Source organism: Vulpes vulpes, chromosome 4 (assembly GCF_048418805.1).
Source record: "Vulpes vulpes isolate BD-2025 chromosome 4, VulVul3, whole genome shotgun sequence".
Classification (NCBI taxonomy): Eukaryota; Metazoa; Chordata; class Mammalia; order Carnivora; family Canidae; genus Vulpes; species Vulpes vulpes.
The window spans coordinates 95500011-95523080 of NC_132783.1; the positions used below are offsets into that span (position 1 = coordinate 95500011).

A 23070-nucleotide genomic window follows, 5' to 3' on the forward strand; every position below is an offset into this window, starting at 1 on the left:
ATCTCTGGGTGGCTCAGCGGTTTAGTGCCTGCCTTTGGCCCAGGGCGCGATCCTGGAGTCCCGGGATCAAGTCCCACGTCGGGCTCCCTGCATGGAGCCTGCTTCTCCCTCCTCCTGTGTCTCTGCCTCTCTCTCTCTCTCTCTGTGCCTATAATAAATAAATAAATAAATAAATAAATAAATAAATAAATAAATAAATAAATCTTTAAAAAAAAAAGTGAGACCACTCGCTGACCACCCCATTTAGTACCAATGCCTACCCCAACCCCACACACTCCCAAGGACCCCACCTCTAATATTCCCATAGTACTCACCCCTTCCCACTAAGTGATTCATTATGAACACTCACCGGGTGGCATTTTCTTGCTTCCTAGGTTGGTCAGCAGCTCTTAGTCCAGGAGAGTCCTCCCCACTGCCTGTTTCCATGTTGCTCCAAAGCTGGGAATGGTTTTATGTTTTTTGATAGTTGATAATCAAAAGAGGGATATTATTTTGTGACACAAGGAAATTATACGAAATTCAAATTTCAGTGTCCAGGAAGTTTTATGAGAACACTGCCATGCTCATTTGTTTGTCAAGAGCTCCATTCTGCCATAAAGCAGTGGTTGTATGGCCCAAAAGCCTAAAATGTTCACTATTTGGCCCTGTGCCAAAGACTGGTTCTGGTGTGTGAGCACCACAAGGGTGGGGGACTTCATTTTGTTTCTTATGTATCCTGATACTACAGTGTCTGACACATAGTAGGTGCTCAGTAAATCTGGTTGAATTAGTAAAGGTGTATGCATTGGAGCATGTCCCCTGGACCTCCTAGGGAAAGTGAGCCCCCTGCTCACCATCTGCAGGGGCCTGAGGGTGGGCTCAGGCAGTTTTGTTGGCTCTGAGTCCTTGGAAGAGAGACCAGAGGGCAGCAAGGCCTGGCTTTGGCACCAACAGGTTGGGCCCCCAGGTCTTTGGAAGCATGGCATGGACTTGCTCAGACCCAAGGGCCTCCCCCACAATGATGCCCACACCTGCAGCCTCCCCCGGTCCACAACCAACTCGCTACCCTGCATGGGCTATGCTTTGGTGCCCTCTGGTGATCACTGGGAATGGTTCCCTCCAAAGAATGCACCACCTTAACCTCACTGGCCATCTTTTGAGAGGAAACCCTACCCCAGCCTCGAGTCCATTTGACCTCCTCACCCGGAGATCCAGGGGCTCACCAGCCCAGGATCTCACATTCCTTTCCAGTTCCCCATCTGGAGTAGCCTGATGATGATAGGACGCCCTCCCTCCAAGGTGATGCCAGAGCCTGCCAGCAGCTCTCCTCTGATTAGACAACGCAGGTCCAGGGCTATGGGAGGCTCCCAGGCTGCCAGACAATGACCACCTCTGTCATCACCAGTGTGCACTGGTGCACCACTCCTCCCAGACAGAGGGTGGAAAGATGACCTCAGTCCCCAAGGTCCAGAGATCCAGCTAGAAGGATGGGCAAGTGGTGGCCTTATAAGCTTCTCTGTGTTTTCTACACATCTGGGGAGATCCCCTTCTGGGTAAGGACTCCTCAGCACAAAGGAAAGAACTGCTCTGGGTTTCACTTTGGGGAGAGGAAATGCCTCTAACGAGCATGAAATGCCACGTACTTGTCACATGTACGTATTATACACCACTAGCAACTATTCCAACTACCTCTACCAAGAGACTATGGGATCCAGGACAAGGGCAAGTTTGAGCTGCCTCAGTAACCCCAGCCTCTAGCCAGGGCCTACCTGGATGATAGTCGATGGATGGACAGACGGATGGACAGATAGGTAGGTAGATAGATGGATGGATGGGTGGCTGGCTGGCTGAGTACATGGGTGGATGGGTAAGTGGGTAAATGGAAGATGGACAGATAGATATACTATAGAAATGAGCTTTGGAGAATTCTGGGTCCTCAGCCAGGGTCACAACCACTCCTACTAGTCATATCTACCCCATCTCATCAATCCCATTTTCAAATATATTCTGGTTCTACCTCTTCTCTCTGCCTCTCACCTACTCCCACCTCTTCAGCACCCTAGGTTCCTTAATGCCAAACCCATCCCAGCTGCAGGGCCTCTAGGGCAACTGGAACCCAAATCTAGAGAACACTGTTCCCCTGGAGCTTCCCAGAGATGGCAGCCCCTCCCACCACCCCATCAAGGGGTCCCTCCTGCTAGGCACCCCAACTGTCACAGGCCAGCCATCACTCTTATTTTCTTCATAGCATATATTGCTAGCACAAATGTTGATGTGCCTACCTGTTTTTGTCTCCTGCACAGGAGTACAGCACTGGAGCCAGGACCATTTCTCTACATCCTCACACCTAAGCAGGTACTCAACTCACACTTGGTCTGTGACAGCTTACTGCCCCTCATAAGTTGGCACTTCAAGTGTGCAGGTTTCACCTTGATGCAGCAGAAGGGCAGGGTTGGTGCAGTGCAAGATGCCAAGAGGGGTCAGATCTGGGGGCCTCCTCTCAGCTGTGGGCTATGGGCAACTCCCCCCTGAACTCATTTCCTCATTGGGAAAATACTCTCCACCTCACAAGGTGTTGTGAGGTTTGGGAGGGAAAATGAAAGGTGAAAGCATTTAAAATCAGAAACCACAGGACACATGCACAATATTGTGAGCTGCATTTATTGTAGCATGGAGAAACCAGCCATAGCCTATCTTTCAGAGACCCGAGGACACCACCCAGCCTGTGTCTGGAAGCCATGATGCTGGGCACCTGCCCCACACCCTGCCCAGCTGCAGGAGCTCCTAGCATTCCTGAATGGCAGAGTCGCCAGGGCCCCCATGGGTGACTGTCCCATAGAGATTATGATGGCACAGGGGCCCCTACCTCTTTTGTTTGGCTAGCAGGGTTTTAAATGTTTTTTTTATTAGTTGCCAACAACTTAAAAATCAGAATACTTCACATAAAAATCTAGCTTTTTTGTCCTCTCCACATTTCTCGCATTAGACCTATCTATGTTCCCGCTTTACAGCGATTAGCTACAGCTGAATGACAGCTGCCAGTTTCAGGTGGAAATCTGTGCTTAGCCACCATCCCCACCACACCTTATTGTCACTCAAGGCCAGTTGCCATTAGCGACTCAGACTCAATCATGCAAGTATTTCTCATCACAAAGCAATGACTCTGTGTCCCATCTCCAGTAATAGTGGGAAAAATCAAAGTTGCACTGCAGAGGCCTTACAACTCAAAGGCCTACTTTATTTTTATAACCCACCCAGCACTGAGGGCATCTAAGTTAGAGATCTGCTGTGCACTTAGCCCAAACCTCTCCTTTCATCCACAAATGCTCACTCCACATATACCTCTTTGTGCAGATCTGAGAACAGCAGCCAGACTTCCCAAATCTGAGCCAGTCTTCCCCTTTAGAAGTTTGTAAATTCCCTGAAACCCAAAGAACTAGTAAGCAGGGTGGACTCACCCAGCACAGGGCTGTACCCCGGGGAGTTGCCCTAGGAAAAAAACCAGACCCAGGTAATGCTGTGCTGGTGCGCCCTCTGGTGTCCAGGAGACAACTCTACAGGCCATCCGGAAGACTTTGAACTGGATTCCAAGGGAGCTTTGGAGTCAACCATCAACAGCCCCCAAACCTGGGTCCCCCTATCCTTGAGGATGCCAAGCTCAGGCTTCCAGCTACCTTATTCCCAAATCCTTCCTGACCTCCATCCCACCCCTCAACCATTCTCCTGAGTATGCTGGCACCCATCTCAGCCCCCAGGAGGACCAGACCCTTCCCAGGCTATGGCCTCTTCCAGGCAGGCTCCAGCCTCTCCCCCTTCTTCACATTCCCATGCTTGGATCTTGGCCTGGCCCACATTAGGCTTGCAGCATTTGCAGGAAAAACTTTGCAGAGGTGGAGGAAGCCGACTCCCAGCCTACAGGATCAGGCAGGGCACTTAGGTGAGCAGAACGGGCCAAGTTCTCAGAGAACGGGAAGCACATGTTCCAGGAGATGATGACACTGAACAGCCCCTGTGGCCACATGGCCATTCTTCACAAGATGCTGGGGATCTGGACTTCTACGTGAAATATACCAAGTTTTAAAGGTTGGCTCAAATGTATACACTATCCAGGCCAAGAAAACATGTTGGCAGGGTGGGTCCAGGCTGGGGCCTCAGGTGGACAGCAATGCTGAGGCCCTGCAGCTGATAGAACCTCTGAGATGGTGGGCGTAAGCCAGTGGTTTTCGAGGTTTTGTTTATTTGAGTAGTTTGTAGCCATCATCATGTTTGATCCTGGGAGGCAAGCGAGGAAGAGAAAATTCTTGGACCCATTTTCAAGTCTGAGACACTGAGGCCACAGGGGGCTTCTGGCAGGGTCAAGGTCATAGCTAGTAGAGAAGACAGCTCTGAAGCTGCATGAGGCTGTGTCCCAGGCAACAGCAAGCCCCAAGCCTGCCCTAACAGCCACATGCACAGAGAGGTGTATTCCAGCTTGGGCAGGGACATAGCAGCCCCCTACCACCCCACCTGGTCCACACATACCCTCTTAGCTGTGTCATTCCTAAGCCCCTGGAGAGCCCACCACCCACAACAGCCAAGACAGTGCTGTGCACACTCACAGAAACACACCCGCCCTCCCTGCATACAGCTCCAGGACAGGCAGCAGCACAGATTTCTCCATGGGCGCACAGCACACCCACACTCAAGCCCCATAGGGAGCTCAGGTCTAAGCAGAAACACCCACAGCCTTGCCCATCACGGGTACAGTGGCACGGGAGGGGGGGGTCCCTGGGTAGGCCAGGCAGGTGGCCATGGCCAATGTGGCAGCCTCACCAGTTGGCCTTCACTGCCTTGATGTCACTCACAAGATTCTGGGCCAGGCAGATACCAAAGATCTGTAAGACACAGAAGCAAAGTGAGGGAAGATGTGCTGGCAGGGCAGGGGTGTAGGGGGCATGCTGTGCTAAGGCAGTACCTGGAGGAGAGCGATGCCCACAAAGACCCCAGCCACGATGATCAGGTTTTCCTGCAGCCACTTCTCAAACTGGCCCACACAGCCTTTGGTGTGGATGGAGCCCTGTTGCTCCAGCTCCTGGGGACACACAGGCAAAGGGCTTGGCCCCACCCACCCCCACAGGCCTCCTCTCAGTCCAGTTTGCTAAGCTCATCCCCACCCCAGGGTCTGCCATCTTAGCACCTGCTGCCTAGATAGAGCTCTATCACAGAGCCTACAGAGCTCTATCATGACCAGCTCCTGGTCATCAGGGTCTCAGAACAGATACCCCCTCCTTCAAGAGGCCTTGCCTGACCACCCAGTCCCAATCTCATCACTTCCCTTACTTTATTTTCTTTCAAGCTCTTGGTTCAAACTGTCACATTACTGTTCATATGTATTTATCCATGAGCTTCGTGTCTTTCTTCCTTTATGGGAGTAGGAGCTCCTTGAGAGCAAGGGCTTTGTCTGCCTATCTCAGAAGCATGAATCCCTAGTGCCAGTGGGTGCTTGACAAAGAACTGGAATGAACAAACACACACATGTCCATGCCCACAGGTCCATTGGCCCCATGAATGGCAGTACCAAGCCCTAGGTGCCTGGATGGTTTCTAGGACTCAGCACCACCTCCCCACAGAATCCCTGAGGCCTTTCAGAGGAGCTTATGGAAGGCTGCTCTTCCCATCCCAGTGCCCCCAACTCTGTCTGTCCCAACCCCTCTCACCAGTCTGAGCCGGACATCATAGCCACACTGGGTGTTGAGGACATCTTCCTGAGGAAAAATAGGCCAATGAGCAACTTGGTGATGGGGTATCCTAAGGGGCCCAAGGCACCCAGCACTGCAATAGTTCTGGTTCTCAGGGGAAGCAGATGGAACCATGGACTCTGACAGGCCACCACTCCTACATGAGGCTCACTGAGTCCCATCCACCTCTTTCCCTGGCACCAGGACAGACGGCTGCGAACACCAGCCCGAGCTGCCTCGTATTTACAAATCCTGCCTGCTCATGTGTTACACGAATGGGAAGAATCCTGGCCCTCAAATGTCCCAGATAAACTGTGATGGATGGGATATCACAGGGAGAAGTTTCTGCTCTGAAGAAAGCCATAAAGTGGTCAGAATCCCCAGGCCCTACCACTGCAGAATAGTGGCCCAGGGGTGTGGCGGCTGGCTCACTACAGAGACGGGTTTTGTTAAAGGGGTACAGCCCCTACCCCAGCAGGCCTCACTGCTGCCCAGGGACACAAACTCCTTAGCCTAGTAGGAGGACTCCTGTGTAAAATGACCTCCCCACTGCCTCCAAGGCCCCCAGGGCAGGGCCAAGCCCAGCAAGTCCTGTGCTAGATTTTCCCCCACACTTGGCCTGTGCACTGCAATGGCTTTGCTCCCCCCTCAACAGGCCCCACTCACCGCAGGGTCCCTGATGCAGCAGGAGAAGGGCACCCCGCAGCGCTCCCGGCTTGGGTTCAAGTCAGTGCAGTTGAAATAGATATTGAGGTTCCAGTCATTAGGCCCTCGGGCTCCGCAGCAAGACCACTGAGGGGCAAGAGGAGAGTCCCTGGTGAGCCAGGCCTGCCCCAGGAGCCCCCATCCAGTTGAGAGACAGGCCTGGGCTGCAGGAGGCAGGGCAGGGCTGGGTTAGGCGGGGGTCTGGAGGCAGACAGGCAGGTGGTCACCTCCTCACCACCCTCTCCCAACAGGAAGGCCGGACTTAAGCCCAGAGCCATCAGGGCAGCACTACACTCCCACCCAGGTTGTGGGGAGCAGGAGAGTACTGGGAAGGGGTGCCCAGAGAAGTGGATGTCAGGCTACGCCCCGTGAGGAGAGGCACCACTAAGTCCACGTCTGTGCCAGGTTTTCCCACACTTGCCCCAAAGATTTTATGAAGACTTTCTCTTTTCCTCTCTGCAGGAACAGAGGAGGAGCATCACGTGCTGCCTCCCTAGGCTCAGAAATAGCTAGTGTGAAGCAAGCTCAAGAACTGGGGGAGACGGGAGCACAGGCCTTAATCCATGTGGCAGGAAAGCCAGCCCTCCAGTGACCAGCTGGGTGCAGACACAAGGTGGGCACTCATGGCTGAGCCAGGGGAGGGAGGCATGGCCATTCAGCTCTGTGTGCATAGGTCACAGCGAATGGCCTGGCCTCTGCTGCCTCCTTTCGCTCTGCTCAGCACCTGCTACACCTGCGGGGAACATCCACCCCTCTTTCCACAACCCTGCTTCTTCTCCAAGGTCTTCCTCTTCTCCACCCTTCCCCATTTCAGCTCTTACCACAATTTCTAATTTTTTACACACACACACACACACACACACACACACACTTGTCCGTCTTCCTCATCATCCGTCTCTACCTCCAGACTGCCATCCCGTGAGGACAGGTCCCAGCTTTTTTTCACCATTGAACTCCCAGCAACTGGCCCAGGGCCTGGCACACAATAATAAGTCTGTACCAGTCTGCGTTGAATGACAAACAGATCATGTCCTAACTGCTGGCAATACATCTGCTTCTGCCCTGAGTTGAGAACTCCTCAAAGCAGGGACCAGATCTGGCTCATCTCTGGATCCGGTGGGAACAGAGTCAGAGTGGGTGGCATAGAAGTGGGTGTGAGCGGAGGAGGAGGTACAGGCAGGAGGCGCCTGGGATCTCTTGCATTGTTCACTGACTACTTCTTCACACAAGTCAGGTAGAGGAGTTTCAGAGCAGAGCTTCTGGGGAGGGGAGAGGTCTCAAACTCTAATATGTTCGGAGGCCAAACAACATAATGAGAGAAAAGGTCTGACAGGCATAATATAATAGAGTGGCAGAGACGATGGCAAACAGAGAGCTCCTATACTAGCAAAGGGAATGGCAGCAATGTAACCCAGCTAATACTATGGGTCCAGGGTTTATTAGGAGAAATCTGTATTTTTATATCAAATGTCCTCCTGTAGGTGTGTTGCAAACCCTGGTTGAGTTGCTGCCAGGTTTGGAGGCTTTGGCCTCTGCTCCCCAACCCTGTGTCCCTGCAGAACTAGGCACAATGGGGACCTATGGGAATCACAGAAGCTGGCTTCCCCTAAGACAGGGGGCCTTCTGGCTCTTTTCCCTGGGGTGTGGGTGGGGGAATGATTCCAGAACACAGGGAACTTGCTCTCTCACACATCTGTCCAGCAGGCACCTCACGTATAGGAAGCCGGGGCTGGCGCGGGACTCACATATTCCTGAGCAAAGTCAATGAGGTTCTGGAGGTCAATGTCATCCCGATAGGCCTTGACGTTGTTGTTGATGAAGAAATTGAGCTGGTCTCGAATCCAGTCCTTGAATACAAAGGCCAGGATCCCTGTTGCCAGCTCCAGGAAGAAGATGAGGCCAAGGAACACTGAGAACTGGGGTGAGGGCATACAGACGGTAGGTGTCAGAGACGCAGGGCCTGGGGGTGCCACTGGGCAAAGCTTCCCCCCAAGAGAGCCAAGAGTCCCCATTTCTCTCCCATTAGTACTGTTTTATGATGGCGAAGGACAGCCCGGTTCTTACCTCCCCATCCATTCCACTTCCTGTGGTAATCACCCTGTTTTCTTTGAGAAACCACCCTCCTTCAGCTCCTGTAGCTCACGCAGAGAGCCATCTCCACCTCTTTTCCCATTCCCAGATAGAGACTGGGCCTATGCCAGCGACAGGAGCCCACCCGTCAGAGTGCTACCTCTCCCAGGACCACAGAAATTGTTCCAGAGACAGTCACTCTGAACCAGAGAGGTGCAATTCAAGGACTGGTCCTCCACTGCTTAGGAAGAAAGAGCCTCGGCCTCCAGTATGAATTCCTGGAGGGGCAGCATGAAGGTAGTCTCCACCCATTTGCGGGCATCCTTCCACCCCATGGGGAATAGAGCCAACTGGAGGGACAGACCAGAGAAACAGAGAAACCAGGCAAAGTGACACTGTGGTGGCCCCTAGATCCAAATGGACTGGCACCCAGCATACCCTTGGGCTTTCCCTAGCGAGCCCATAAATATCCTTTTATGCTTGGCCCCCTAGGTTTCAGTCACAACAGAAAGGATCCTATATATACAGATAACAGAATTCTGATGATTATTGCTATAATAACATAATAATAAAACTACCCATTATTAAGTACTAACTATATGCAAGAAGTCAGTGGGAGGAGGTTGGGGTCCCCAATGGATCTAAGTGGGGGTGTACTCACAAACTTGAGCAGGAAGGTGTTCTCCCGGAGGGCACCGATGCAGCCAGCAAAGCCCAGCACTGACATGACACCTCCAACCACTATAAACAGCCACACGGGGTCCAGGCCTCCCAGATCAGTCAGCGCTGAGATGTTGGAGAGAACACCCTGTGCCAAGGGAGCAAAGTCAAGTGGCCAGGCCGATCCTCCCACCACCTCCACCCACGGCAGCCCCATCCCTGACTCCACCACCTTACCTTCTCACCCCAGGCCCAGAGGCCAATGGCCAGGAACAGGGCCCCCAGCACCTGCAGAGGCAGCAACAAAGAGCTAAGGGTTGGAGTGTCAGCATCCTTCCCCACCCCCAGGAGACCTCCCCCTCTAGTAGTCAGGGTCTTCAGGAAGCCAGGGGGAGATGGGCTGTAAATGGGATCCAGGGTCCTTCCTAACTTCCCCAGAACACATTTCAGTGCTCCTCCCCTGCAAAACACAGCCTGGAGGATGGAACCCATCCTCGCCCTTCAGGGAAGTCAGAATTGCAGCAGAGGGTGGCTGGGACACTCCTGCCAAGCAGCAGCCACGACAATGTTCTCCTGAGCCTCTCCTCCCACCAAGCCTGTTCTGGGTTCCAGGCCCCTGGCCTCCTTTCTGCCCCTTCCCAATCTGGCCATCCCATTTACTCTGGCACTCTGTGATGGCTGCCCCACTCTGTTCTCTGCTTTCAAAGCTCACAAGCAAAGACCCCCGAAAGGCAAGGGATCCTGAAGTGAGCCAGATCCAGTTGAGACACTCCAGCCTGAGCCGGTGGCTATGCCCTTGAAAACATCTGGCACACAGTTATGCCTGGACCTTCTAAGCACCACCCACCATCCTGCTTCAGTTACTTACTGGGAAGAGCCCTGGCTGTCCAGGCCATATGCCTGAGCCTGGGCAGGTCCCCGGATATCCATCTCACAGGGAGAGTGCCCCTCCTGCCCCAGCACAAGGCCGTGACCCCAGTTCTTCATACCATCCCCACCCACCTGCTTTCACAGGGTCCTCCTCTTCCCCCTCACCCCCATTCCAGTCCATTCCACCATGACCACCCACTTTGAACACTTTCCTCTCTCTGGCCCTAGGCTCCTCCTACTGCAGTACTCTTCTCTAAAAATGTCTTTCCTTCCCTCCTCCCACACTGGACCTGGGATATGAAACCAAACATCACTTTTCCTACCTCATCCTACTTGATCCACCCATGGCCTTTAGACAGACGACTGACCACGACTTTCTCCTTTCTGAACCTCTCCATGGTTAACTGAACACCATTCCTCCCACCGCCCCTTCTCACCCTCCCTCCCACAGCTGTCCTGTGTACATGGCCACCGACACAACCAGGTTCCACCTCCTGCCTTCTGCCCTTCTTCCTCTACACTTATTTCCACACCATCATATGCTGGCATCTCCCGGACCTCCACCCACACCTCTCCCTGGCACCAGACTGCTAGGTCCACCTGCCTGCTACAAACGCCTCCATGTCCTAGGCTAGGTTCCGTGCACTGGGAATATATCAGCAAATAGGACAAATGGGCTCTCTGCCCTCAAGGGGTTTACATGTCAGTGGGGGAAATCCACAGTGAGCAAACAAGGTCATTTCAGATACCAACAGATCCTTTAAAGAAAACCAAAGAAAGCGACGCAGTAGGGAGTGATTGGGGGTGGTGGAGGCATGCTTTCATTAGGGAAAATGGGGACATTTTAGCTAGGCTCTGAATGATGAGAGAGTATAGTGAGAAGAAAACTGCAGATGGAGGGGCTGGCAGAAGCCCAGAGGTAAGATCCAGTTTGGTGGTATAAGGGACAGACTGACAGGCAGCAGGGCAAGACCCTAGAGGGTGCTGGGCACCACTGGAGGAGTCTAGACTGTATTAGTTGATGGTAGCTTCTCAGTAGGGTAACACCAGGGTCCACTTTCCATTAAAACAAACAAACAGAAGTCTCTGGGCCTGTTTGATAGGCACCTCTTCCTGGCCACATAAACCCAAGCCTGAAACCCTCCCGTGGCCCCCTAAGTGGCCTGGTTCAGGCCAGTTCAGCCTCCTAACTTCTCCTGGAGCCGTGGCCCCCTAAGTGGCCTGGTTCAGGCCAGTTCAGCCTCCTAACTTCCCCTGGAGCCTTCCTCACTTCCCATTTCCCACCCCCCCAGTTTTGCCCCAATCCTCCTCCTTGGTCTCCCTAATTCCAAGCCTTCTGCCCCTGCTCACTCACATTCCCCACGCAGGCAGACAGATCTGCCTCCATACAAAAGCCAAAACAGACCCATCATCCAGGACTGAAGTCCTCACTGCTTTATACTCTCAACATAAAACTATGCTCTCAACATAAAACTCACTGCCCCAGCCCTGGGGCCTTTCCCATCTGGTTCCCTACCCCCACTCCCCTGCAACAAAGGGTGTGCCTGGAACAATCCTGAGTTTCTCTTGCCTGTCCCCCTTGGCATCCAGGGACTTGCTCAAATGCCCTGCCTCACCCCCACCCACTGCCCACTGGTAGGTACAGTGGCTCTGCACTTACTGGCCACGTGACTCTAGGTTAAATGACTGAACCTCTCTGTGCCTCTTCCTTCATCTATAAAATGTCGATAATAAATAACAAAGTAGCTGTGTGACTACAAATCAGAATTCATTTAATCTGCCTAACAACCCTGAGGGGCGGGCTTCATGATCACCCCTCCCAGGAAGGGGAAGCTGAGGCCCAAAGAGAAGTGACTTGCCCAGAGAGAAGTAGGCTTGCTGCACCCAGACCTCCAAACATCCCCATCAGTAGTCTCAGCACATTGCCCACACCCTTGGGAGCTGAGCATTACTGGAGCCAAAAGGCTCACCACACACGGATGACTGCATGGGCAGTACATAGGTAGAGAGCAGTGCCAGAGTCTTGTTGAACAAAACTGAACGGGCCTAGTACTTCGACGAAGACAGCAGGAACAGAGACTGCAGAGGCAGCAAGCAGTCTTGGAGAGATGGGACCCGCGAGGAAGAAGAGGAAGATGACTTGGCAGAGCCCAGTGGCACAGATGCCACCATGGGAGAGGCACTAGCAGCTCCCTTCTCTGGCAGGGGCAGCACCTCCCGGAAGCCTCGGTTCTGTGAGCTGTGGAATGTTGAATTCTGTTTCCCAGGGCCAGCTCAGGACGCCTCAATAGGGGGAGATACCCTGCCCCTAGCAGAGGACTAGAGCTATTGGCGCTCCCAGCCTGCAAGCTGCATGGGGCAGGTTGACCTCCCCGCCCCCCTCCCACCCGCCTTGCTGGAGCTTAAGGCTGGACGAGGGGATCCAGCCCTTCCCCTCACGGAGGCACTCCTCCCTGTGGACTCACAGGGTGGAGCTCAGCGAACACCCCACACCCCGCATTCCAGAGTAGCAAAGGAGCTGGACAGGAGGCAGGTCCCCGGGACCTTCAGAGAAACACCTCCCCTTTTTCTGCCGGGGCCTGGGAAGCTACCGGGAGACTCCACCTCCATACCCTACCCCGCGGCGCCTGGGACCCGCCTCCAGCAATCCGGGCCTCCCGAGTAGTTCCCCGGAGTGGTCCTGGGAGTGGGCGTGGGAAGAAGAGGGGTTGTGTGACGGTCCCAGCCCTTAAGGCAGGAAGCGGTCCGCCCCCCCCCCAAGTGGGGGACTGAACCTCCTTTCCCACCACCCCAGCACGGGGCCCGGAACCCACCCCGCGCTCACCCAGAAGACAATGTTGAAGCCAAACAGGAAGTATTTCCCGCAGCAGCCGACCTCCGGTTCCTGGAAGTGCTGGTGCTTGCCCGGCATGGTGAGCAGCCGCCCGCCGGCCCGGGAACCGGAGCCGGGGCCGGGCCCGGCCCTCCACGGGCCGCCCTGGGCTAGAGCCGCCCGGGGCCTAGCCCGGCGGCTGCGGCTTCATGGCCGCGGCCACACAGAGCGCCGGTCGGGCCCCGCCCGCCCCGCAGGGACCGCCCAGCTCCCCGCCAGCGCAGTCCCGTCGGAGCCCCGCCGCCTCTAGGCCTGACTCCGCCCCTGCCCTTCTCAGTCCCCTCGGAGCCCCGCCCCCAGGCCGAAGTCTGGGTCTCCGGGCCCCGCCCCCGGCTCGGAGCCCTGCCCCTAAGCCTAAGTCTGGGTCTCCGGGCCCCGCCCCCGGCTCGGAGCCCCGCCCCCAGGCCTAAGTCTGGTTCTCCGGGCCCCGTCCCCGGATCGGAGCCCCGCCCCTAGGCCTAAGTCTGGGTCTCCGGGCCCCGCCCCCGGCTCGGAGCCCCGCCCCCGGCTCGGAGCCCCGCCCCCAGGCCTAAGTCTGGTTCTCCGGGCCCCGCCCCCGGATCGGAGCCCCGCCCCTAGGCCTAAGACTGGGTCTCCGGGCCCCGCCCCCGGCTTGGAGCCCCGCCTCCAGGCCTAAGTCTGGGTCTCCGGGCCCCGCCCCCAGACCGGCCCCGCCCCCGGCTCGGAGCCCCGCCCCTAGGCCTGACTCCGCCCCGCACGCCCGCGGCCGCTGGGACCTCCCCAGCGCCCTGCGGACCTGCCTGAGAAGGATGATGGTGGCACCACCGCAAGTCTTTGGCACGAAGCGGCCCCAGTCACTCCTACCCTACAAGGCCCAGTACCAGCGCCACCCCAGTCCCCAGCCTTGCTGTCGGAGCCGAGTCCTGGAGAAGAGTAACTGCTGTTCTAATGAGCAGATGGGGACAGCCATATAGATCGTGTTTTTAACACACGTGCAGGCCATTTTATGAGTGTCGTCGAGTCAAACGCGCTTTTCACTCAATGGAAATACCTCTCTACCTACACTGGCTCAAACTCAGACTAGGTGGCATCTGGGTCTTGTGAGCGCGGCGCCTGCTGCTCCCTTATACTTCAGTTTCGCTAAGGGCATATACCAGATCCCTGAGCTCCAACCCTTCTGACATTGAAATCTGTCCCTGGCTCTTCCTACCCCTTTCCCCATACTAGCTTGGGCCTAATTGGGCCCTGCGGGGTCTCACATGAGCACCCCCTCAAGGGGGGACAGGAGATTAAGGTTTTGGGGGGCCAAATATTAATTTTGTTCAAAAGTGTTTAGAACAGGAACAGAAAGGAGCTTAAACTCACCTTTTTTTTTTTTTTTTTTTTTAGGATTTTATTTATTCACAAGAGACAGAAAGGCAGAGACATAGGCAGAGGGAGGAGAAGCAGGCTCCATGCAGGAAGCCTGATGTGGGACTCCATCCTGGGGCTCCCAGATGAGGCCCTGAGCCAAAGGCAGATGCTTAGCCGCTGAGCCACTCAGGCTTCCCTTCATCACCTTTTTAGTTAATCCACCTCAAGCAGAACTATGAGAACTAACCACTACTGTCCCACACTCCTGGGCCAGGACCTCATCTACCTACCCACCTCCACATCACCATGATCATGAGGCAGGCGAGGCCCAGACATCCCTGGGCACAGCTGAGGAAAGGGCAAGAGGACACACGTCTCTCTGTGAGATAATGGGGTTCTGCCTCTAAGACTGCAACCCTTATGATGTACAGCCTGCTCCAGGGACCCACATCCAGTTGAGGGAAGGTATAAGGTACAGGGTAGGCTCCAAGGCTACAAAGCTGATGAGAAGGCAATTCATAAAGGCTTGAAATAGAGTAATCCAAAGAGGAGCACCCACCTCCCACACCTCCACCCCTACCCCCACACTCTGTCCTCAAGATCCAGCTTTCAGAGTGTCAGCAGCCTTGGGCCCCCTCCCCCTAGAAGAATATGGCCTTCAGACCACCCAGCCCCTTTCCTAGGGGTATGCACAGAGTAAGTGCTGGACTGTAGGATGCTCTTGTCATCTTTCCACCTTTGGTTGAGCTTTGCTTCCCCCCAGTGACTCACCCCAACCCACCCTCAGATGAAACAAAGATACTCAGGGCTTTCCTCCACCTTTCCTGGGCCCTCAGGCTGGCTCCCTGACCACAGAGCTGTCCCTAGGCCTAAGCCCCAACTCACGTTAAAGAATGTCCATATTCACTCCAATACATGGGAGAACCCCATTCTCTAACCCCTCCCCCTGCCCTACATCACCATTGTAGCCTAGTACCCCCCCACCCCCCACCCCCCACATACACAGGGCAGGGAAAGGCTCAGGTGCAGCTGAATGGATCATGGTGCCAAGGTCTCATCACACCACAAACTTATTCTTGGCTAGGGAGTTGCTCTTGGTGGCCGTGTCTGCATGAGCCTGGTACCCAATGACAATCTTCGTAGAGAGGCCCAGGCGCTCCTTGTAGACCCGCCTGGAGGAGGAGAAGGAGGAGGAAGAGGAGGAGAGGAGGAGAGGAAATGAGATCGTCATCAGCAGGTCCTGGAGATAACCTGGGATCCTGGGTCCTCCTTTGACCAGAATTCCTATCTTGGTTCCAGCCACCATCACTCTTTGTGCATCCTTACTAGGTGGAAACCCAAACTAGGACTCTTTAATGCAAAAGAAGAGTCTTGCTAGAAAAAGCTTGAAATCTGGATTCCAAACCCTCATACAAGTGGGTAAGGAAGTAGGGGGAGAGGACACAAAGTTCCAGAGGTCTCCCTCACAGGCCAAGCCTCTACCCGTACACACATTCACCTTCTCCCCTAGAAGAGACTCTGTGCTAGGGATCCCCCTCACCCAATGTGCAGCACGCCCTCCTGGTTCTCTGCCTCCCTCGTCCACACGGCAATCTTGTCCCCCTTGGTTCGAATGTTGATAACAGCCCCACACACCTCCCGGCTGTGCTCCTCAAAGCTCTCCCCGATCAGACACAGCAGCTAGGGCCAAAAAGAGAGGATAGTGAGAGCTCTCCCTGAGTCACAGGGAGTGCTCCCACTATCTGGGAGACCACTGACCCTACATCAGCTCAGTCTCTTCTAGTGGGGACCCTCCCCACCCTACCCCTCCCTGCCCCTCCCCTTCCCACCCCTCATCTCCTTTCCTCTCCCCATCCGCACTCACTGTCTCCAGCCACAGGCGGTCCAGCTCACTGTGGCGCTGCTGCTTGGCGAGACTGACCAGCCAGCGGCCACCCCTCTTATTCCTGCTATCTTCCCACATGGGCTCAATGCCATCCTAAGATGTGGAATGACAAATCAATGGCCTCCCTCTGTTCAAAGGGAAGTGGGGGCCCAGCCACCTTCCCAGGCCCTGCTCTGGCCCCTAAATAAGCCTCCACAGGCTAGGTTCCCTCTTGCCTCCATCCCCTCTCAACAACCAAGTTCCACCACCAGCCACTCGGCCTGCAACCCCTCCTATGAGCTCCCCGCAAGCCTCTGATCCTCTACACTTGTCACCTTTTGTAGCCATATATATATATATATATACATACACACACACACACACACACACACACACGTGTATAGGTTTGTCTCCTTTGCAGAATAGAGCTCCTTGAAGCAAGAGTTCAAATGTGGGTGATTAAGGAAGCCTCTGGGGCAACCTTAGCGTGTACAAGGGCAGAGATCCCAGGCCGGACAGAAGTCACCTGGGGAGGTCTTTAAACCCTGGTAGTAGCACACACATTCCCCCACACACACCTGCTGCACCAGTACCTCCAGATGTGAGCATCGATGAGGGCCTAAACATTGATACCGAGTGTTCTCAGGCCATTCTGATGCAGGTCCCTCGTTAAGGAGCGGGGCCAGAAACCTGGGCTCCTTCCTAGTTCCCTCTGCTCCTCCCTCCCCCTTCCAGACTCTTAAATATCCTACGGCTCCAGCCTGATGCTCTGTCCAAGCTTCTGTGTAGCATGTCCTCAGATTGGAAAGGCTGTCTGCGGCACCTCACCCCCAAACTCTCCATGAGGGAGGAACACAGCAGCCGCTGAGGAGGGTTAGCCCTCTTGGGGAATAAGGGGTGGGGAGGCTGAGCTTACCTTGAACAGGGCGTAGTCACAGCCGGAAGAAAGCTTACTGGCCAGCTGGATGTGACTGTACATCCTGGAGAGAACACCCCCACCCCCACCACAGGCTGAAAAATAGACTTTTTAAGGCCTGGGTCCTACTTACCCCATTCCCCGCCCCAAACTCCTTACCAGATGCCACTGTGTTCCACCCACATTCAGACCTCTGAGGCTTTGCTCACACTCACCCCCTCACCCCCAGCCTGGAATTCCATCCCTATTTACCCAAACCCTCAAATCCCACCTTGTCCTGGGAGTCTTCCTTGACCATCCAAACCCCTGGGGAGGCTTTTAGAGCCCGATTGCTGGTGGCAGGGGGTGGGTGTCAGGCACCCCTCCAGCTGAGACCCAGACTCTCAGCCACCCCTAGGGTTTGTAGGGCAACCTGTCAGATCTCTTCCCTTGATTACCCATGGATACTGTCAGGCAGCCTAATCCTCATTTTGTGGCTGTGACCAGATCAGAGAGGAAAAAGAACTTTCCCAGGACCACAAAGCCATGGAGCAGCAGTCAGGGTCAACTTCTGGCTTCTCCAACCTCCCAGGCTCTCTCCCTAGTTCCCAAAAAGGTTTCAGAGGGGACCATGTTCCAACCCCAGTGACCCCCACCCACAAGCAGAACCTACCAAACTCCAGCCCTCAGCAAATGCTGAGAGGTCCCGGGGGTAGGGATGGGGGCTGGGAGGCTGGAAAAGCTGTGTAAGAAACAGCTTCTTGGAGGGGTGTGGTCTGGGAAGGATCCCCAGCTCAGAGGTCCCTGGCTCAAGCCTCCCCTGGGAGCAACAGATACTCACGCCCAAAAGTCTTCCACGGTGTCAAACTTGGTGACCAGACGCAAGTTGTCCTGCCAGGTTCGGCTGCGGTCATTCTTAAAGAACCATAGAGCCCACCTGGGGCGGGTGGAGGGGGGGAGGGTTGGGGGAGGCCAGGAGGAAGCAGAGAGCCCTCCCAGGCTCACCACCAGCAGCACCTGCTCTGGCAGGGAAGTCCTGCCCCTTCAAGGACAATTGAGGAGATGGGGTTTGGGCATAACTTCCCCCGGCCAGGGTGACTAGAGTCAGTGATCCTGAAAGTTTGAGGCAGGATAGGGAAATTTAACCCAGTATCTCAGCTAGGTTAAGGCCAGAAGCACCAGCAGGGCCCAAGCCTTAGGCCAGCTCTGACCTTTCTTGGAGGAGGAACTAACTGGGTCCAAGAGGTGCAAGGCCACACCACCAGCCTTACCTGTTCAGCAGCGGATGTAACTCCAACTTGACCCCCGGGGGACCCCCATCCTGGGCCTTCCCCCTCTGGGACAGCAGGGCCCCAGGGGTATTCATAGCCCCCTCTGCCCCTTCTTTCTCATCTTTTTTTTCCTCCTTCTCCTCCCACTTTCGGATTCCACTCTCAGCCTCCCTGGCCTAACCAAAGAAAGAATGCCAGATGAGCAGCAAACCCCAGGCTGGCCACTCCAGCCTGGTCCCCAGCTGCACAAGGGGCAGGAAGGAAGACTTACAGGGCTGGCGGTAGCCATGTAGCAGCTCGGGCTTCGCCCCAGCTGGCCCCCAGCTGCTAGCTTTTAACCCACTTGTGCTGTCCCTCCCCCCTCCCCACCGCCCCAGAGCACGGGATAGGGAGGAGCCAGCCTGGAAAAGAAAGGAAAGGAAAGGAAAAGAAAAGGAAAAGGAAAAGGAAAAGGAAAAGGAAGGAAGAAGAAAGAAAAGAAAGAAAGAAAAGAAAGAAAAGAAAGAAAAGAAAGAAAGAAAGAAAAGAAAGAAAGAAAGAAAGAAAGAAAGAAAGAAAGAAAGAAAGAAAGAAAGAAAGAAAGAAGAAAGAAAGAAAGAAAGAAAGGGCTTACACTGTGCATTCCATAGCAAACATTTAGTGAGCACCTTCTGCAGGCAGGCAGTTAGGAAGGGACAGCTGAGATCAGACAAACCCTGCCGCCACCCCCGTGGTGCTGGCCATGTGGTGGCTGGGCCCCCAAAAGGTAAAGGCTGATATTAGAGATCTGCCCTGAGTGCAATTACATCTTATGGGGGATGGGCCTAGAATTTAAAGCGGATCATCCCAGCGTTGGCAGAAGCAAGGACTCTGACGTAGCCAGTGTCCATAGCCAGGTCAGAGACCTCATATGTGCATTTGAGTGTCCATTCACACACCCATTTGGCTACCACTGTAGTGACACCGGCCCTTATCTAGTCTCTGGAAGCATCTGAGTTTCTTTTTTTAGGTACATAATCATTTAGAAACAGGGGGATTATATGTTAGATATCTACATGTTTGGTGCTCTTGAAAATTTGGGAAGGCCCACAACCCTAGGGCCTCTACCTCATAGGTCCACAATCCACTGTGGCTGAGGCTGACCTTTAGAAGGGCAAATGAGGTGCCACGTGTCCCTGCTGGCCCACTGCATTCCTGCTTCTTACTGCCTGGCTTATCTTTTCTCCACCCTGCTTTAATGAGAGTGAAGTGGTGGGGAGACAGTGTCACAGTTTTAGAGCCTGGGTTCAAATCCTCCCTGCCCTGGCCTCGGCCAAGTACCTGAACCTCAGAATCTCAGTTTCCTTATCTGTAAAATAGGAATGTTAATGATACAACTCAGAGATTTATTGTATTAAATGATATAAAATACATTAAGCCCACAAAACAGGGCCTGGTGTGGTAGTCAATACGAATCAGCTGAGAGCTACCCCAGGGTGCAGGAGGGATGGGAAAGGATGGGAGAGGGAAGGAGGAAGGAAAAGCTCTGGCTCTGGCTACCCTTTCCCCTGCCTTCTCAGCAGCATCCCTTCCTGCAAGAGTTGAGGCCTCTTCAAATTTCTCAACCTCCCCTTGACCACATTTATGATCTGAGATCTATAGAGGGACCAATCTCTTCCCTCCACACCTAGGGAAGCCCTTGACCACCTGGAGGCTGAAAGTTAGTATCTGTCCAAACCCTCATTCCCTAAGCTCCAGGTACATACCAGGCATGGGGGTAGGTGCTGCGAGTGGCCCCCGAGCTCTGCTCTACCAGGGGAGCCAGACAGCAGGTACTCTTACAAAGACCTGTGTAACACAAATGCAGACTTCTGAAGGAAAGGAATTCACAGGTGGGGAAAGATAACTGCTATGACCTGAGCTAGGGCTTTAGAGTGGCAATTCTCAAGTGCATGGATCAGAATCATCTGCAGGGCTTGTTAAACAGGCTGCTGGGTCCTGCCCCCCCAGAATTTGATTCCTTAGCCCTCGGCTTGGGCCTGAGAATTGGCATTTCTAAAAAGCTCCCTGAGGCTGCTGGTCAAGAACCCCATTTTGAGAACCACCAGGGAATTCCTGGATGAGGTGATGTTTGAGCTGACCCCTAAAGCATGAGTAAGAGTTAACTAGGTGGTAGAGAAAGGCATCTCAGGGACTGGGAGCAGCATGTGTAAAGGCCCAGGGGCAGAGGGGACATGGAACACTAGAGGGAAAAAGGAAGACTAGAGTAGCTGATGCCCTAAGGAGGAAAGGATAGTAAGTCCTGATCTTAGGAAAAATGGAGAGCCACTGAGTGCTTCAAGTGAATACAGATGGACTGGGGAGGTAATCAGTTGGGTTTTCCAGCAAGTTCTTTGGGCTGCTGTGTAGGAAACAGACTCTGTGGTAGCAAGAGTGAGTGGGAGGAGTTCTAGTAGGTTGCTAATGTAGTTGTCCAGGTGACAGATCTGGAGATGGAAGATGGAGAGAACATAATGGATTTCAGAGGTGTTTAGAAGGAAGATTCCCTCGTTTGGTGATGGATAGGCTCTGGAGAGATGGGGCACAATGTTCCAGCTACCTGTTGCTCCATAAAAAAGCACCTCAAACTTAGTGGCTTAAAACAGCAGCGATCATCCATTTTGCTCACAGATCTACAATTCAGGTCATGCTCAATAGGAACAGGTCGCCTCTGCTCCAAAGTGCTGTCAGTTGGAGTAGCTTACAGGCTGGGGCTAGAGTCATCTGCTCACTCAGTGGGGCAGTGGATGCCAGCTGTCAGCTGGAACCTCAGCTGGGAGTGTTGGCTGGGACAGCTCTATGTACCTCTCCATGTGGCCACTTGGCTTCCTCACAGCATGGTGGCGAGGTTCCCAGAAGCGGCATCCCAAGAGACGGGAAGCAGAAGCTGCCAGTTTCTTAAGGCCTAGGCTCCAAACCTGGCACAGCATCATGTCCGTTGTATTCAATTAGTGTCCCAAGGCCCACATTCAAAGACGGGGACATAATCCCACGTCCTGATTGGAAGAATATCAAAGAATTTTGGACACAGGAAGCACTGGAGGAGGGCCAGGCTTGGGGAGAGATCATGAATCTATATTTGATGGAGAAAAAGGGAGAAAGGACCCTCCTCAAGTGACAGGCATGGTCTCAGCTGCCTTAGAGTCCTGGCCCAGCGCCTGGCATGGAACAACCCTGCCAGCCACAGTACCCTGGCCTACCTTCTTCCACATCTTCCAGCATGCAGCAGCCTGTGGAGTCTGGGGTTAGGTCACTAAGGAAAGACCTTAGGGAAAAAAAATCCCTGGCCCTAGGAGGTCCTGGTCCCTAATCAAAGCCCTCTCAAGTCTATCTGTGGAGGACTTCTCCATTGTGGGCTCCAGAGCCCTAATCCTACTGTACTGTTCCTAAAATATCTTGAATCTGTCCATTCCTCTTACTCCCCAGTGCCCCCACTCCAGGCAAGCCCTGCCGTCTCTGGCCTGGGCCACTGCCCAAGTCTCTCCTAGCATTCTCCTTGCTTCTTTCTGCCTCCTCACAGAACATTCTCCATGTGCCTCAGAGGACTCATTTAAAACATTAATCTGATCACTTAACTCCTCTGTTTAAAACCCTCCAGGACATCCAGGATGTGACCCAAATTCCAGGTTCTGGGCCTGTAGGTTTCTGCATGATCCAGCCTTACAGTGCCCCAAGTACACTGATTTTCCAACAGGCCAGATTGGCTCCTGCCTCAAGGCCTTTGTCCTTGCCGTTTCCCCTCCAACTGTCTGCATGACTGACTTCTTCTCATCCTTCAGGGCTAGGCTTAAATGTTGCCTTCTCAAAGAGGGCCTCCCTGACCATCTTATCTAAAGTAGACCATGCTCCAGCACCTGGGTGGCTCAGTGGTTAAGCATCTGCCTTCAGCTCAGGTCATGATCCCAGGGTCCTGGGATAGAATCCTGAATTGGGATCCCCACAGGGAGCCTGCTTCTCTCTCTGCCTATGTCTCCGCCTTCTCTGTGTGTGTCTCTCAAGAATAAATAAATAAAATCTTTAAAAAATAAAGTAGACCACTCTCCATAGCATAACTTATAGAGTTGTCAAATCACTATGTTGTACACCTGAAATGAGTTAACATTTTGTGGCAGCTATATTGTAGTAAAAAATAGACCACACTTGCCTGCTTCAGGACCTTACACAGGTTCTGCCTTTGATTCCTAACTCAAGTGAGACCTTCCCTGCCCACTGTATGTAAACTGTTCAAGCCCTCAGCTCTACTCCAGCACTTTTTATACCCTTTCTCTTCTTCACTTCCCCTCCCAGCATAGCACCTCCTGATACACCATATATTTTACTTATTTATTTTACTTCTCTGCCTTCCTCTACCAGAACACAAGAACGGAGGCCTCTTTCGTTCACAGCTGTGTACATAAAGCAGGGCCTGGCTCTTCGCAAGGTCTCAGACAGCAGAGGGAGGAGGTAGAGCTGACTTTTAGATTTAGCAAAGTGGACATCACTGATTCAGACAGCAGCAACACAATCTAAGACATCCTACTCAGTCACTAGTTCTTTGGCTGTCTGTGGCTTCCTACTAGAATTTAAGTTTTAGAAGAGCAAGGACTTCATTGATCTTGTTTTCTGCTGAATCTCTGATACCAGAATAGTCTCTGGCATGCAGTGGGCACTCAGGAGATACTGACTGAGAAGAATAGATGCCAGTGGCCTGATATGATTTCCCCTCTTTGGGGCTGGTTCCCTCATCTGTATGAGGAAGATTGAAAATGCCTGTTTTAGGGATGCCTGGTTGAGCATCTGCCTTAGGCCCAGGGCGTGATCCTGGGGTCCCAGGATCGAGTCCCATATCCAGTTCCCTGCATGGAGCCTGCCTCTCC

General features: G+C 53.8%; 2 protein-coding genes across 3 annotated transcripts; both read right to left on the reverse strand.

Moving 5' to 3' along the window:
- Nucleotides 1–2621: 2621 nt before the first annotated feature.
- Nucleotides 2622–13146, reverse strand: TSPAN17 (tetraspanin 17). 2 transcript variants are annotated; one of them, XM_026006611.2, is made up of 9 exons: nt 12826–13146; nt 9369–9419; nt 9133–9279; nt 8147–8317; nt 6363–6488; nt 5676–5723; nt 4934–5050; nt 4792–4853; nt 2622–4251 (listed from the first exon to the last, which is right to left on the reverse strand). In XM_026006611.2, the coding sequence occupies exons 1-9, from the start codon at nt 12910–12912 to the stop codon at nt 4215–4217; spliced, it is 846 nt and encodes a 281-aa protein (XP_025862396.1). In that variant the 5' UTR covers nt 12913–13146; the 3' UTR covers nt 2622–4214. The 2 variants fall into 2 exon arrangements, with proteins under 2 accessions (XP_025862396.1, XP_025862405.1); XM_026006620.2 differs by having other exon boundaries at nt 2629–4219; nt 4791–4853; nt 12826–13130.
- A 2055-nt stretch (nt 13147–15201) lies between these two features.
- Nucleotides 15202–18506, reverse strand: EIF4E1B (eukaryotic translation initiation factor 4E family member 1B). Its single transcript, XM_026009454.1, has 7 exons — nt 18489–18506; nt 18218–18393; nt 17788–17883; nt 16968–17031; nt 16052–16165; nt 15728–15867; nt 15202–15359 (listed from the first exon to the last, which is right to left on the reverse strand). The coding sequence occupies exons 1-7, from the start codon at nt 18504–18506 to the stop codon at nt 15245–15247; spliced, it is 723 nt and encodes a 240-aa protein (XP_025865239.1). The 3' UTR covers nt 15202–15244.
- Nucleotides 18507–23070: the final 4564 nt, after the last annotated feature.

Bases quoted from the DNA above. Each gene is read 5' to 3' on its own strand.
- TSPAN17 (XM_026006620.2), bottom strand. From the start codon at position 12,912: ATGCCGGGCAAGCACCAGCACTTCCAGGAACCGGAGGTCGGCTGCTGC. The intron at 9,280-9,368 runs GTAAGGTGGTGG...CCCTTGGCACAG, and splicing joins TCTGGGCCTGGGGTGAGAAG to GGTGTTCTCTCCAACATCTC. The intron at 5,051-5,675 runs GTGAGAGGGGTT...GTGTGTCCCCAG, and splicing joins ATGATGTCCGGCTCAGACTG to GAGCTGGAGCAACAGGGCTC.
- EIF4E1B (XM_026009454.1), bottom strand. The intron at 17,032-17,787 runs GTGAGTATCTGT...TGTTCTCTCCAG, and splicing joins ACCGTGGAAGACTTTTGGGC to GATGTACAGTCACATCCAGC. The intron at 16,166-16,967 runs GTAAGCTCAGCC...TCCACATCTTAG, and splicing joins GTGACTACGCCCTGTTCAAG to GATGGCATTGAGCCCATGTG.